Source organism: Corylus avellana, chromosome ca1 (genome assembly GCF_901000735.1).
Source record: "Corylus avellana chromosome ca1, CavTom2PMs-1.0".
In the NCBI taxonomy this organism is placed as follows: Eukaryota; Viridiplantae; Streptophyta; class Magnoliopsida; order Fagales; family Betulaceae; genus Corylus; species Corylus avellana.
In genome coordinates this window covers 31,302,222-31,314,451 of record NC_081541.1, presented here as the reverse complement: position 1 = coordinate 31,314,451, position 12,230 = coordinate 31,302,222, and the positions used below count along the sequence as shown (strand labels likewise).

The window sequence follows — 12,230 nt, the reverse complement described above, 5'->3', positions numbered from 1 at the left end:
CAAGAGGTCCGGTTACTCAGCAAAAAATTCAAACTTGATTTTTTTATTTTTTATTTTTTATAGCATGTCAAAGTTATTCACCCAATATGTCACCCAACAGAATTCAAGATATTGAAAACAAACATAATTGGTCTCAAAATTCATACCTCACAGACATGTGCTAGTGTGCTCAAGATAGATTTAAATTGAAACAAAAAGCATCTGATGTTGCCAAAAGTTAGTAACAAGACTCAAAATCCCTAACTCATATGATCATGTGTTCACAGCTTTAAGCCTAACAATGAATTTCAAACCAAAATCAAAGCTCAACCATATGCTTAAGAATGACATAACAATAATAATGGACTGTGTTTTGTTTTTCCATACCCCCCAACTTGAATCATACGTTGTCCCCAATGTATGTATAGAACTAAAGAATAAGATCAAGAGTACAGAAATACCTGAATGGGCAGATGTGGGCATATCATACCCCCAAACTTGAATGCAAAAACACATGTCCTGAAAAACAAAGTGATACTCCAACCAAATACCAATCAAGTGCACACATTGTTGCAAAAATATAATTAAGGAATGAAACAACAATGGATAAAGTAAACCTGGATGGAGATCATGTACCCTGGTGGAATGAGGAGTCGAGCGCACAGGGCTTGCGCTCGATCCTATGAAACTAACTCATCTAGTCAAAATATATGGAATCTGCCAAGTCAACAGAATCCACATCCTTGATGCGTGCAGTGTTCTCTGACCCTTAAGTTTAAATTTGAAGCACCAATCTTTTCTTCTCTTAGACCAAAGAGAATAAATTTTACCCACAAATGGGTAATTCCAAATGCCATCATATCGAGGTAGATCCTTCTCGATGGTCTTTTTTTTTCTTCGTCTAACAGCCCTAACAGACTACCCTCCTGGCCTCTTGGTAAGTCATAAGAAATAATGACTGGGATAGTGTCATCTAGCCCTAAAAATGAAGATTTCAGATTACCTGGAATAGGGGCTTGGGGCTCATATGGCATCTCGGGAATAGGAGGTGATGGTGAAGAAACCTTAGTGCTTGCTTCCTTGCTTTTTTCCTGATGTAGATCCTGTGGGACCTCAATTTGCTCCTCCTTCCTTTCTTCCACGAGGTTTTCAACCACCTCTCCACTCCTCAGTGTGGTGATAGCTTGCTTATGACAAGAAGTACTTTCTTCCTCCATGTAGTGTCCATCAGGATTGGCCACTGGATGACTTGGAAGCTTTCCTTCATCCCTCCTGTTGAGGGCATTGGCAAGTTGTCCTACTTGAGCTTCTAGCTTGGCAATGGATTGGGAATGTGAGTTTAGTATTTCCTCTCGAGATTTGACCGTCTGTTTTATCTCGTCCGCCAGCTCACTAATCATTTTTAGCATCCGATCCTCAAAATTAGAATCTGAGGGAGGTGGTGCGGCCTGGTATTGCTACAGTAGAGTTGCTTGATATTGAGGGGAATATGATTAATCATTGAACTGCGGATATGCCTGATGGTACAGTTCATGATGTTGTGGAGCATAATTCCCAGGAGCTTGAGCTTGCCACGAGAGATTGGACTGGTTGCTCCATGCTGGGTTATAGGGATCAGAATAAAGGTCATTCCCCGGTCTAGAGAACGGTCTGTTCATATGCTCATAAGAATAATTAGAAAATTGTCCTGCTGTAGAACAATCTTTAACATGATGATAAGGACTATAGCAATATGAACATGGTCCATGGGGTGTTGGAATGCCTCCCCACATGAACTAACTAATAGAATTAACATAAAATAACAACAGAAAAATAACAATTAATAAAAATAAAAACTCACAAACGGCCCTTAGGTGCGCTGGAAATTTGGATGCCGACTGCTGCTAATGCGCTCGATCGCACGGCAGGGTACGCTCGAGCGTACTGCCGTCGATGGGTGCGAGCGTAGGCATGGAAGGATCGAGCTCAGAAGGTGGAGTGCGTACGTGCGCTCGATCGCAGTCACAGAGATGGGCAGCTACGGACCTGTTTGAGAATTCTAAAAAAATAAAAAAAAAAAACACAAAAACAAAATTAAAGTTAGCAACGAAAAACAGGAAATTAGATTATTAAGCTAAAATTAATCCTTAAAATTTGACAATAAAACTGTTAAGCAGTCCCCGACAACGGCGCCAAAAATTGATGTGGTATTTTTGTGACCAAAAATATCAATTATAAAAATAACCACTCACAATAGGACGAATCTTTGTAGGATACGGCTATAGAGAGGGTGTCGAACCTCAAGGACTGCAGGGGTTTAATTATCAAAATTAAAAGATCAAAAGTTAACTTAATTAAAAGAGAGTGATTTGTTTGTGTGAATTTAAAGTGCATAAAATAAACAGAAATAAAGGAAGTAAATATATGAGAGAGAGAGAGCAGGGTATTGACTTCACCTCTATCTGCACAACAATGACTAATCATTACTAATCCCAGAAATTCATTCTATGTATGTTATAAATAAACAAGAAATTACTTTATCAAAGAATAAGCATAATCTATCTTTGGTTGGCACGGATCGTCCACCTAACCACTAAGATGCGGTACAACTCGTCTTCCCTAAGTATAAATTATCAAATTATTTAACAAGATACATACAATCAATGAATAAGTAAAACCCATCTTCGGTTTGCACGGACTGTCTACCTAAATTACACTAAATTAGGGTGTAGTACAATCCGTCTTCTCTAAGCATGGCCTATCAAATCCTATTGATCATATGTCAATTAAACCCATTGTATAACCATCATCCTCATAATCACAGAAATCAAGAATGATTTGAAATCAACAAAGGTAAAATACTTTCTAAGACAAGAGAAGAATTTCACAAATATTGATATTGGAATTTAAGAACAATTGCATTTAATAATTAAGAACAGAAATCAATTGTAGCAATCCTCATAGTTATACAATCAACATGCATAAATTGAAAATCTAGAAATTAAATACAATCAAACCATTGTGCTTGGATAGGGTTACATCAACACCCCACGAAGGGGTTTAGCCGCTCATGATCTTCTAAGCTCCAAAGACAATTTTCTGATTTGTAGCTCTAGGAAGTGGTGTGTCTGTTTACAATGTTTAGAGCCATATTTATAAGGATTTGGAAAACCCTAAAACCCTAGAAATCCTTAGAAAATTGAAAGTCAGTCTCCCAGTCCAATTGGGAGACTGAAAACCAAGCCCAAGCTGGAAAAAGGAGTCTTGCCGTGCACTGTACGCCAGTGTGCGCTCGATCCAAGATTTGGTGCGCTCGAGCGCAGTGCGCTCGAGCCTAGCTGGTGTGCGCACGAGCGCAGGCATGCGCTCGATCCTTGGCCGCAAACGCTCGAGCGCAGGTGCGCTCGATCCCAAGAGTGCTGTGCTCGATCCTAGATCCAGAATGCTCAACTTTTTGTTCTTTTACGCCCAATGGTTTGTCAAGTAAGTCCTGAAACACAAAAACAAAACAAAATCAAACAAATAACAATGCTAAGGAATTAATATATGTAAATTAAGGGGCTAGAATGTGCAACATTCGGCTTATCAAGCATAGTGAGAGGATCGAATCTGGTGTGGCCGAGTGTATCATAGGGGATATGAGCTTGTTTTTAAGGGTTAGGATCTGGTGTGGCTTAGTGTATAATAAGGAATATGGTCTTTGGTTAAAAGGGCTGAGATCTGATGTGGCTGAGTGTATTACAAGTCTGTGAGCTCAAAAAACCAGAAATAATCTAGTTTGGCCGATTGTAGTGTAAGCAGGTGAGCTCAAAAGACAACTTACAAGGGTGGCGGCGCGTGGTGGCTCCTCGGTGCGCGTGCTTCAACTAGTTCGATAGATTGACAGCCTCCGATCACGAATCTGAGATTCGTTTCTAAAAACGGCTGATAGGGGCGGCACGTGGTGATCGAAAATGGCGCGTGCGGCGGTGCAAAATTCCACAAAAAGTTGTGGCGGTGCGTGTGCACTCCTGGTGGCACGTACTTTCTACAGGGCAGTAGATTGGCAGACTCCGATCTAGATCTTGGCAATATTTTTTTGAAAATGACTGACTAGAGGGTGGCGCGTGGTGGCCGGCGGTGGCGCGTGAACAGTGACACAGACACTTCTGACGGCACGTGAGAGCGCGTTGAACTTCAGAACTACTATCTGAGAACTCCACAGGATAGATCAGACCTTTTTGAGCCTGTTGGTATAATAGTTATACCAAAACAAGATCGAAAAAGCCTTTGAATTGCGTGGAGAACGTACTGACTTCCTATTTCTCTAGACAAGGCCAAAACTTGGCTTTGATACCATGTTAAAATAAACCAGAGAATATAGGGATGAAACTGAATACTATATTTTTGTGTGAATTGAACTGTATACAAAGATGCCTATTTATAGTTGAATAAGGCCAGATAAACTAGGAAATACAATCACAGAATTAATGTACAATATTGGAAAATAATATCAATAAATATATACAGGAAAAATATATCAAATCAACAATTATGGTGAGTATCAAAATATATTCAGAATATATTATATATTCTAACAGTATTAGTGTCTTCTGAGTACCGTTGAGTTGCTTATGTTATACAGATTTGTGACATGGTTGCCATTGCAAGATATTTGAATGTCACGCTTGTTGTTCCCGAATTGGACAATACCTCCATTTGGCATGACAGAAGGTGATAGCTTTGATCGATCTGCTTCCATTTTCTCTTATTGAATCTTATTGAGAAATTCTTAACGAATTGCTTTACTCTGAGCAGTGAATTCCAAGATATATTTGACGTGAATTATTTCATTACATCTTTGAGAAATGAGGTCCAGATATTGAGACGGTTGCCTGAGGAGCAGAAGAGAAGAATGAAGAACGCTACCATCTATTCCATGGAATCCAGCAGATGGTCCAACATGGGCTATTATTACTACAAGGCACGTTGTTTCCCCCAATTTGATCAAATCATGCTTGGTTAATTTAATTGTGAGTATAATTTGTTTTCCTGTTCATGTGTTTGTTTGCATGTAGATTCTTCCCCGGATAAAAGAGCACCAAGTGTTGCATTTCACTAAGACTGATTATAGGCTTGCAAATAATGGGATTCCTGAAGAGCTTCAAAAGCTGCGGTGCCGAGCAAACTATGAAGCTCTGAGATTCACCACCTCAATAGAGGAAATAAGGAAGAAGATTGTCAGGATTCTGAGGCAAAACGGTCCTTACTTGGCTCTTCGTCTCAGATATGAAATGGATATGTTAGCATTCACTAGTTGTAATGAAGGTTGCAATGAGACAGAAGTTGATCAACTCACAAAACTGAGGTGATCAGTTATCTTCGTTTCTAGATAAACCTTGATTTCCCAAACCTTTTAATTAACAGCATTTTTTTGTTAATGTCCAATGCATAAAATTGTGTACATGTAATTATCAGATATGACACCCCATGGTGGGGACGAAAAGCAATAAATTCTATAAAGAAAAGAAAAGACGGCCGTTGCCCTTTAACTCCCGAGGAAACTGCACTTGCATTGAGGGCATTGGATATTGATCCCAGTATCCAAATTTATATTGCTGCTGGAAATATATATGGTGGGGAAAGGAGAATGGCCCCCCTCAGAGCAGCTTTTCCAAATCTGGTTAGTTTATCGATTGCATGTAATCACTCACATGGTAGCCTTTGCTTAATTATCTCTTGTTTTTGTTTTTATGGAACAGATTAGAAAGGAAACATTGCTGACAACCTCAGACCTTAAGCCCTTCCTGAAACATTCAAACATGATGGCCGCGCTGGATTACATTGTATCATTACAAAGTGACATTTTTGTGCCAACATATGGAGGAAACATGGCAAGGGTTGTTGAAGGCCATCGACGGTATTCAATATAATCTACCAATCGTTAAATTAATCTTAGAATTCATCGTTTATTGCAATTCTTACACAAAATTTATGTGGTTTAACTGTTTTCTAGATATTTGGGGTTCAAGATGACAATCAATTTAGACAGATGGCTTCTAGTGTATCTGATAGATCATTACAGAAATGGGTCACTCATTAGCTGGGATGAATTCTCCCAAGAAGTGAAGACAAGCCATGCTGATCGCATGGGCAGCCCTACTCGAAGGACAGAGGTTCCTGCGAGACCCATGCAAGAAGATTATTTCTATAGTAATCCGCAGGAATGTTTGCCAGCAATTGTTAAAAATCCAGAGAGGACATAATAAAACACGTAGGTTATGCGCTTTGATGAGGGGATTAGAGATGTGTTATTTCACCCTTTGCTACGCACACACCTCCTGTAATCAATTGAAAGTCTATGATAGCATTAAATATGTTAAAATGATAATGATGTTTCACTGTAATGTAATGTGATCCCATGATGACGACCTTGACTTTCAATATAACGAGAACTTAATTTGGAATGTCAAGTTCAAATTGTTTGGAGAAAAAGAAACATTCTCAAGCAAAAAAAAAATACAAGACATGAGCAACCAACCTATGTACCAGGAAATTGGTCACCAGAAGGTTGCATTTGAGATTAGGTATGCTACAATCAGAATACAGGCAATGTCAAGTTCAAATTGTTTGGAGAAAAAGAAACATTCTCAAGCAAAAAAAAAAAAAATACAAGACATGAGCAACCAACCTATGTACTAGGAAATTGGTCACCAGAAGGCTGCATTTGAGATTAGGTATGCTACAATCAGAATACAAGCAATGGCATCACTCAAACAGATTTCTTAGAAGGAACTCTTGAAGAAGAAATTTATAATTTAACGCTTCCGGACATCAGTCGCATGAAAAGTGTTGAAACCTAAAAAAACTAAAGACACAAGCATATACAAAAACCAGGAGATGACAAAGTAGCAAGTAAACAAGAAAAATGGAGACTAATGAAGTGCAGTACTAGTTTCTCATAAAAGGCAACGCGCCATGAGATCCTCCTCAAGATAGTAACCTAACGAAATATCTCACCCCAAGAAGAAAAAAAGAATAACATTGGAGATCAAGGAAAACACGTGCCACTTCTAGAAGGAAACCGAGAGGCTATCCCCTTCTCCCAATCACGCCCCTCACAGCACTGTAAGGCGCCTATCTCTATAATCTAATTTAGGTATCGGAGGTGGAGCAATCATCATTCCCCCATATTGCGGCCCTCAATTACTGATTCATTTGCCTTCCTTAAAATAACAAATTACTGTCTATAAGTATACAATCTATGTGATCACGCATTTAGTAGGAATAAGTGAAACACTCATAAAAGGAAGAAAAATAAGCAACCTGATTTTTTCTCCCCTTCTGGTTGGCATTGTTGTGACTTTGATGTTTCTTTTTTGTTTGTGTCATGACTTTTTCAACCGTAGACACCATTCTTTTGAATGGTGCCTTGCCTTTACATTTAACCGCTATAGGACTAAGAACTTTGGTACTTTTCACTACTACACCATCAATGGCTTCATTACTTTTGGAATATGCGCATGGAATATCATGGGAGGGTAGACTGGGTTCATACATTGAACACTTGTATTTCGCTAGCAACATGTCTATACAACGCATCACATCCATGTAATGGTCCTCATTGGTTGATGTAAGCGTTGCTAATTCACTATATTTTTTTCAACAAGCAATCATATCTTCGGGCATCAGGGTTGCAACTAAAGACATTATAACTACTCTCAACAAGAGTATATGCGCGCTTCAAATCCTTCCTCCATCGGTCAAGAAAATATTTTGTGGGCAAAGATTTAACTTCCTTTAATGTCAGTATAGCAAGGGCATGCCTACACAAGATTCCTCTACATTCAAACAACCCACAAGTGCATTTAACTTCACATTCATCTCCATTGAAGTAAACACAAAAATTTCGTTCTTTTGTGTAATCATCAATTGTTACCTCATCAGATACTTCGTAGGTAGAAATTGCACCTTCACTTTTAATAAGAGAGCAATTGCAATACATCAAGCAACTAAACTCCTAACAAACTTCTTTGAACTTTGCATTGGTATAAAGTTCTTGAAATTTCTTCTCAATAGAAAAATGAGATATACAGGGAAGGATGGCATGAAAAGAATTGAAATCAGCTACTTTCTCATTCTCAGCCTTTCTCCTCAAAGCATTGTCAAATTGGTCAACAAATTCCTTCAGCATGCTTCTGGAGTGCACATAATTATCAAAAAATGCATGAACTTTCACTTCTTTGTGTAGTTTGCATTCCAACCCAAAATGTATCTTTTAAATACGCTGGTATCCAATGAGCCCGCTCACTATATAACCAACACAACCATGCATTATCCTGAAGATTATACCTTTCCAGTACACCTTGCCAACTGTTATCAAATTCAACACAAGTTTGACAGTCATAGATTGCACTTTGTATGGCACTCTTCAAGCCACACTTGTATTGAGCATGTGATCCTAGCTTCTCTGGGAATTTTTTCATAATGTGCCATAAACAAAATCTATGTCGGGCTCTAGGAAAAACTTTTGCAATTGCACTTTTCATAGCCTTATCTTGATATGTTATTATTGCAAGTGGAGCTTGGCCGTTCATGCATTTCAACCGTGTTTCAAACAACCAAACAAATGTGGCCGTATCCTCACCTGATAGTAATCCGGCCCCGAAAAGTATTGACTGACCATGATGATTCACTTCCACGAAAGAAGCAAATGGCATTTTGTATATATTGGTCAAATACGTCGTGTCAAATGTAACCACATCCCAAAAATACTTATATGCAGCCCTGCTTCGTGCATCAGCCCAGAACACATTCCTTAGCCTAGAGTCGTCGTCCAAATCCATCACAGCGTAGAAGCCATCATTCATTTCTCGCATTCTAGTAAAGTAGTCATAAAGTACTCCAGCACCTCCTTTGCCAAGCCAAAGATGTCTTGCCTTATTAATAAAATTTCGACAATCTCTCTCTATGAATGACAGATTTTCATACCCTCCACCTTCAACAACAAGAGAGTTAAAGTTCTTACTCACCTATCACAATTATATCATTTAATTCGAGCCTTCTTTTCACATTATCATCTATCCTCCTATAGCATCGAAAAAATCTTGTTTTACTAGGGCTTAAAGCATGATTATGGTTCACATTAACAGTAGTCAAACACCATGCTCCATCCTTGAACAATGCATTGATCTTGGCCTTACACCCAGTTTTCGTTGTCGGATTAGGCTTGTGAATATTAATTGCATCAGTTGGCTTCTTGCCATAACGAGCACATGTAAGGGTGACGTACTTATGACTCTCGTCTGGATTATTTTTACCTCCTTTAGATGTCACCCCAAACCCCGATTGCTGAGCATACCGCCTATAATATAGTATTAGTTCTTTTTCAGAACTAAACTTCATTCCTACCTCCGGTTCTGCTTCTTTCTTATTACATTGCACATCATTGTCATCCTTGTCTACTAACTCTAAATCACAGACAACTTCATTTTCATCTAGATGAAAAAAAAAAAAAATACAGTTACCCAATCAACATATTGGAACAAGATTGGAATCACAACATTCACTAAATGACAATCAACACAAACATTTCAAGCATATTGTAACACATTTGGTATCTTTTTAAATTGAAGGTTTGCCAAGGAATCCAAGAAAGGGAATTTAACACAAATGAAGCTCCATTGGCTTCAATAACTGATACTCAATATGATCTCAAAATTGGAACGCAGGAAACTGCTTTTATTAAGGTAAACACACTTGAAGCTCCCTGCTATTGTCAACTTACATTGTTATGTCATTGTCATTCTCCTTTTTCATTTTTCTTTTCTATTTTAATTTTATTCTTTACTAACTTATAACGGTTTTTTTGTTTTGCTAACTTACTAATTTGATTTGCTGCAGGATACGAGTTTCAACCTATTTGAATAGGCGATTGAGCATGTTGTTTTGTTTTTTTTGAAAGCATTGCTCTTTTTTGTTCAACTAATGTTTTAGTACATGTTACAAGAATTTTTTGGAAGCATTGCTGTTTTTTGGCTGATGGTGGTGTATAGTTTTTGCAAGTGTGGAATGGTACATGGTTTTTGTAAGTGCTGAACATGTGGAATGGTGTACAGTTTTTGTAAGCGTTAAATAGATGCAAGCTACTTCTGGCTACAACAACTACCTATCTATTTGCTGTATCCATCAGGCATTTCCAAATCAATTGTCGATCAACATTGAAAGAATTATTACACCAACTTTTGAATTGGATAGCACACTGATAGATTTTAATTTTCTAATTTATTTTACATAGATGAGTATATGATTCATCTGTTTATTCAACGAAAGAGCTGAAGAGTTTCATTGTGATCTAACTCATTAACCAGGTATGACCTAGTTTTTGAATTTGTGGAAAGCTATAGAATGTCAATTGGTTGTAACATGCATTCAGAAACTTAAAGGAAAAATCTATTTGTGGTAGCATAAAGTATTTTTATTAGGGAGATTCATTAGAATATCTACCCTGAGAAATATACACAAGTTATTGCATGTAGAAAATTGGAGGAAATCACATGTGACATTAATTATTTGCACATTGTTTGATGTTTAACAGCTTAGGTGCATTTTCCTGTATGTGTTGACTTTTGACAGTGTTGAAAAATCTTGGCATCATCAACATGCAGCTCTATGCCGTCAGGAAGTTTCAATATGTATGTAATTCACTACAAGCAATATAGACTTTAGCGACCAAACAAAAGTCGCTGCTATTGAGGGGTTATTAGCTTCGACTTTTAGAAGTCGCCGCTAATAGTGGCCGCTAAAAACTATATATATATATATTATTTAGCAGCGACAACAATAGCGGCGGCTATTAGTCGCAGCTATTGACCATTATTAGCGGCGACTATTGTCATAATTATAATTTTACTTGTGCTACAGATGAAGACATCCCACCAATGCAATTGAAAGAAGCTGTTTTTCGATGTATAATGCAGTTGTATGATTGCCTTCTAACTAAAGTGCATGAGCGATGTAAGAAGGGGTTGAGCTTGGCAAAACATTTGAATAGCAATTTGGCCTTCTTGTGTTATGATCTGTTGTCCATCATTGAACCTCGTCAAGTTTTTGAATTGGTATGCATTCTGGTTAATTTTAAAACATAAAAATTAAAACAATCAATTGAAAAGAATAATTTAAATCTAAATCTAAAAATTTGATTATATATTTAAAGATTACATCCCTCAATTTTTTTGTTAAAGTTATTATCAAGAATAGGCTGAATTAATAGCAATATAAAAATTAAAACAATCAATTGAAAAGAACAATTTAAATCTAAATCTAAAAATTTGATTACATATTTACTAAACTTTAGGCTTTTTTTTTTTTCAAGCGTAAATTTTGGCTTTTGTTTGTTTGCTTTATTTATTGGAGAAAACGCTTTTGTTTTTAATCATGTTGTGTTGTGATGTTTGAAGTATTTAGTGGCTTAGATGTTAATAGTTTTTAGAGTTTGGTGTCTCAAAACTCTCAACCAAACCCACTGGCCCATTGACTTTTTTTTTGCTTCTTTCCAAAGCCCACTTTATTGTTAAAAAGAAAGAAGCTAAAATTTTGTTTAGGTTCACACAGAGTTCAAATAGCAAGGACATGATTGTCAATTGGCCCACAAACAATCCAAATGCCTGTATTTAATTAAAGGACATGATTGTCAATTTGTCATCATCTTCTTCCTCATTTCAACTAACATTCTAATCTAAACGTCTCCAATGGGTAGTTCAATCGGCTGTGAACAACGCCTCATGAAGCGGATGTCACTAGTTCGAATCCTCCATTCCCCTTCCCTTGTGTGGATATGTCAAAAAAAAAAAAAAAACATTCTAATCTAAACCTAAAACATCCTATAACTGAAAACTGCAATAGAAACACTGCATCAATCGTTTGCCCATGATAACTGGGACATAATCATGGTTGAAAGGGCATACTTATGGCTAAAATGGGGCATCATCACGGCTGAGGAGGGGAGGGGCATAAGAAAAATTTTTACCAAGAGGTAAGGAAAATTTTTAGGGGTCGAGAAGGGGCATATGCCCCCTCTCGACCCCCCTAGATCCGTCATTGTTGGGCATGATCATATTAGCACCTACCCACTGGGAGTCGTACAAAAGGAGCCTAGACAATAAAAACCGCAGGTGTTCCCTCAAGTTTGATTGAGCTAAACTTGACCCAACCCCACCAGGGTATTAATAAAAATTTAAGACCGCTAATATTAATTAAGCATATGTGAGAATTCTCTATTATGAAGATTTGAA

The 12,230-nt window shown here is 37.6% G+C and overlaps 2 protein-coding genes across 2 annotated transcripts; one reads left to right on the top strand and one right to left on the bottom strand.

The window, feature by feature from the left end:
- The first annotated feature begins 4,951 nt into the window (after window positions 1-4,951).
- LOC132169877 (rhamnogalacturonan I rhamnosyltransferase 1-like) lies at window positions 4,952-6,299 on the top strand. The gene is made up of 5 exons (XM_059580828.1): window positions 4,952-4,958; window positions 5,035-5,305; window positions 5,416-5,620; window positions 5,700-5,857; window positions 5,954-6,299. Exons 1-5 carry the CDS (start codon window positions 4,952-4,954, stop codon window positions 6,201-6,203), a joined length of 891 nt encoding a protein of 296 aa, XP_059436811.1. The 3' UTR covers window positions 6,204-6,299.
- Window positions 6,300-7,957: 1,658 nt separating this feature from the next.
- Window positions 7,958-9,342, bottom strand: LOC132169866 (protein FAR1-RELATED SEQUENCE 4-like). The gene is made up of 3 exons (XM_059580820.1): window positions 8,970-9,342; window positions 8,290-8,851; window positions 7,958-8,135 (listed from the first exon to the last, which is right to left on the bottom strand). The coding sequence occupies exons 1-3, from the start codon at window positions 9,340-9,342 to the stop codon at window positions 7,958-7,960; spliced, it is 1,113 nt and encodes a 370-aa protein (XP_059436803.1).
- Between the last annotated feature and the right edge of the window lie 2,888 nt (window positions 9,343-12,230).

Coding starts and splice junctions, on each gene's coding strand:
- LOC132169877 (XM_059580828.1), top strand. Junction 5,306..5,415: donor GATCAACTCACAAAACTGAG/GTGATCAGTTAT, acceptor TGTAATTATCAG/ATATGACACCCCATGGTGGG. Junction 5,858..5,953: donor GTTGTTGAAGGCCATCGACG/GTATTCAATATA, acceptor ACTGTTTTCTAG/ATATTTGGGGTTCAAGATGA.
- LOC132169866 (XM_059580820.1), bottom strand. CDS start 9,342: ATGAAGTTTAGTTCTGAAAAAGAACTAATACTATATTATAGGCGGTAT. Junction 8,852..8,969: donor AAATGATATAATTGTGATAG/GTGAGTAAGAAC, acceptor GGCTTGGCAAAG/GAGGTGCTGGAGTACTTTAT. Junction 8,136..8,289: donor TGGCAAGGTGTACTGGAAAG/GTATAATCTTCA, acceptor TGTGCACTCCAG/AAGCATGCTGAAGGAATTTG.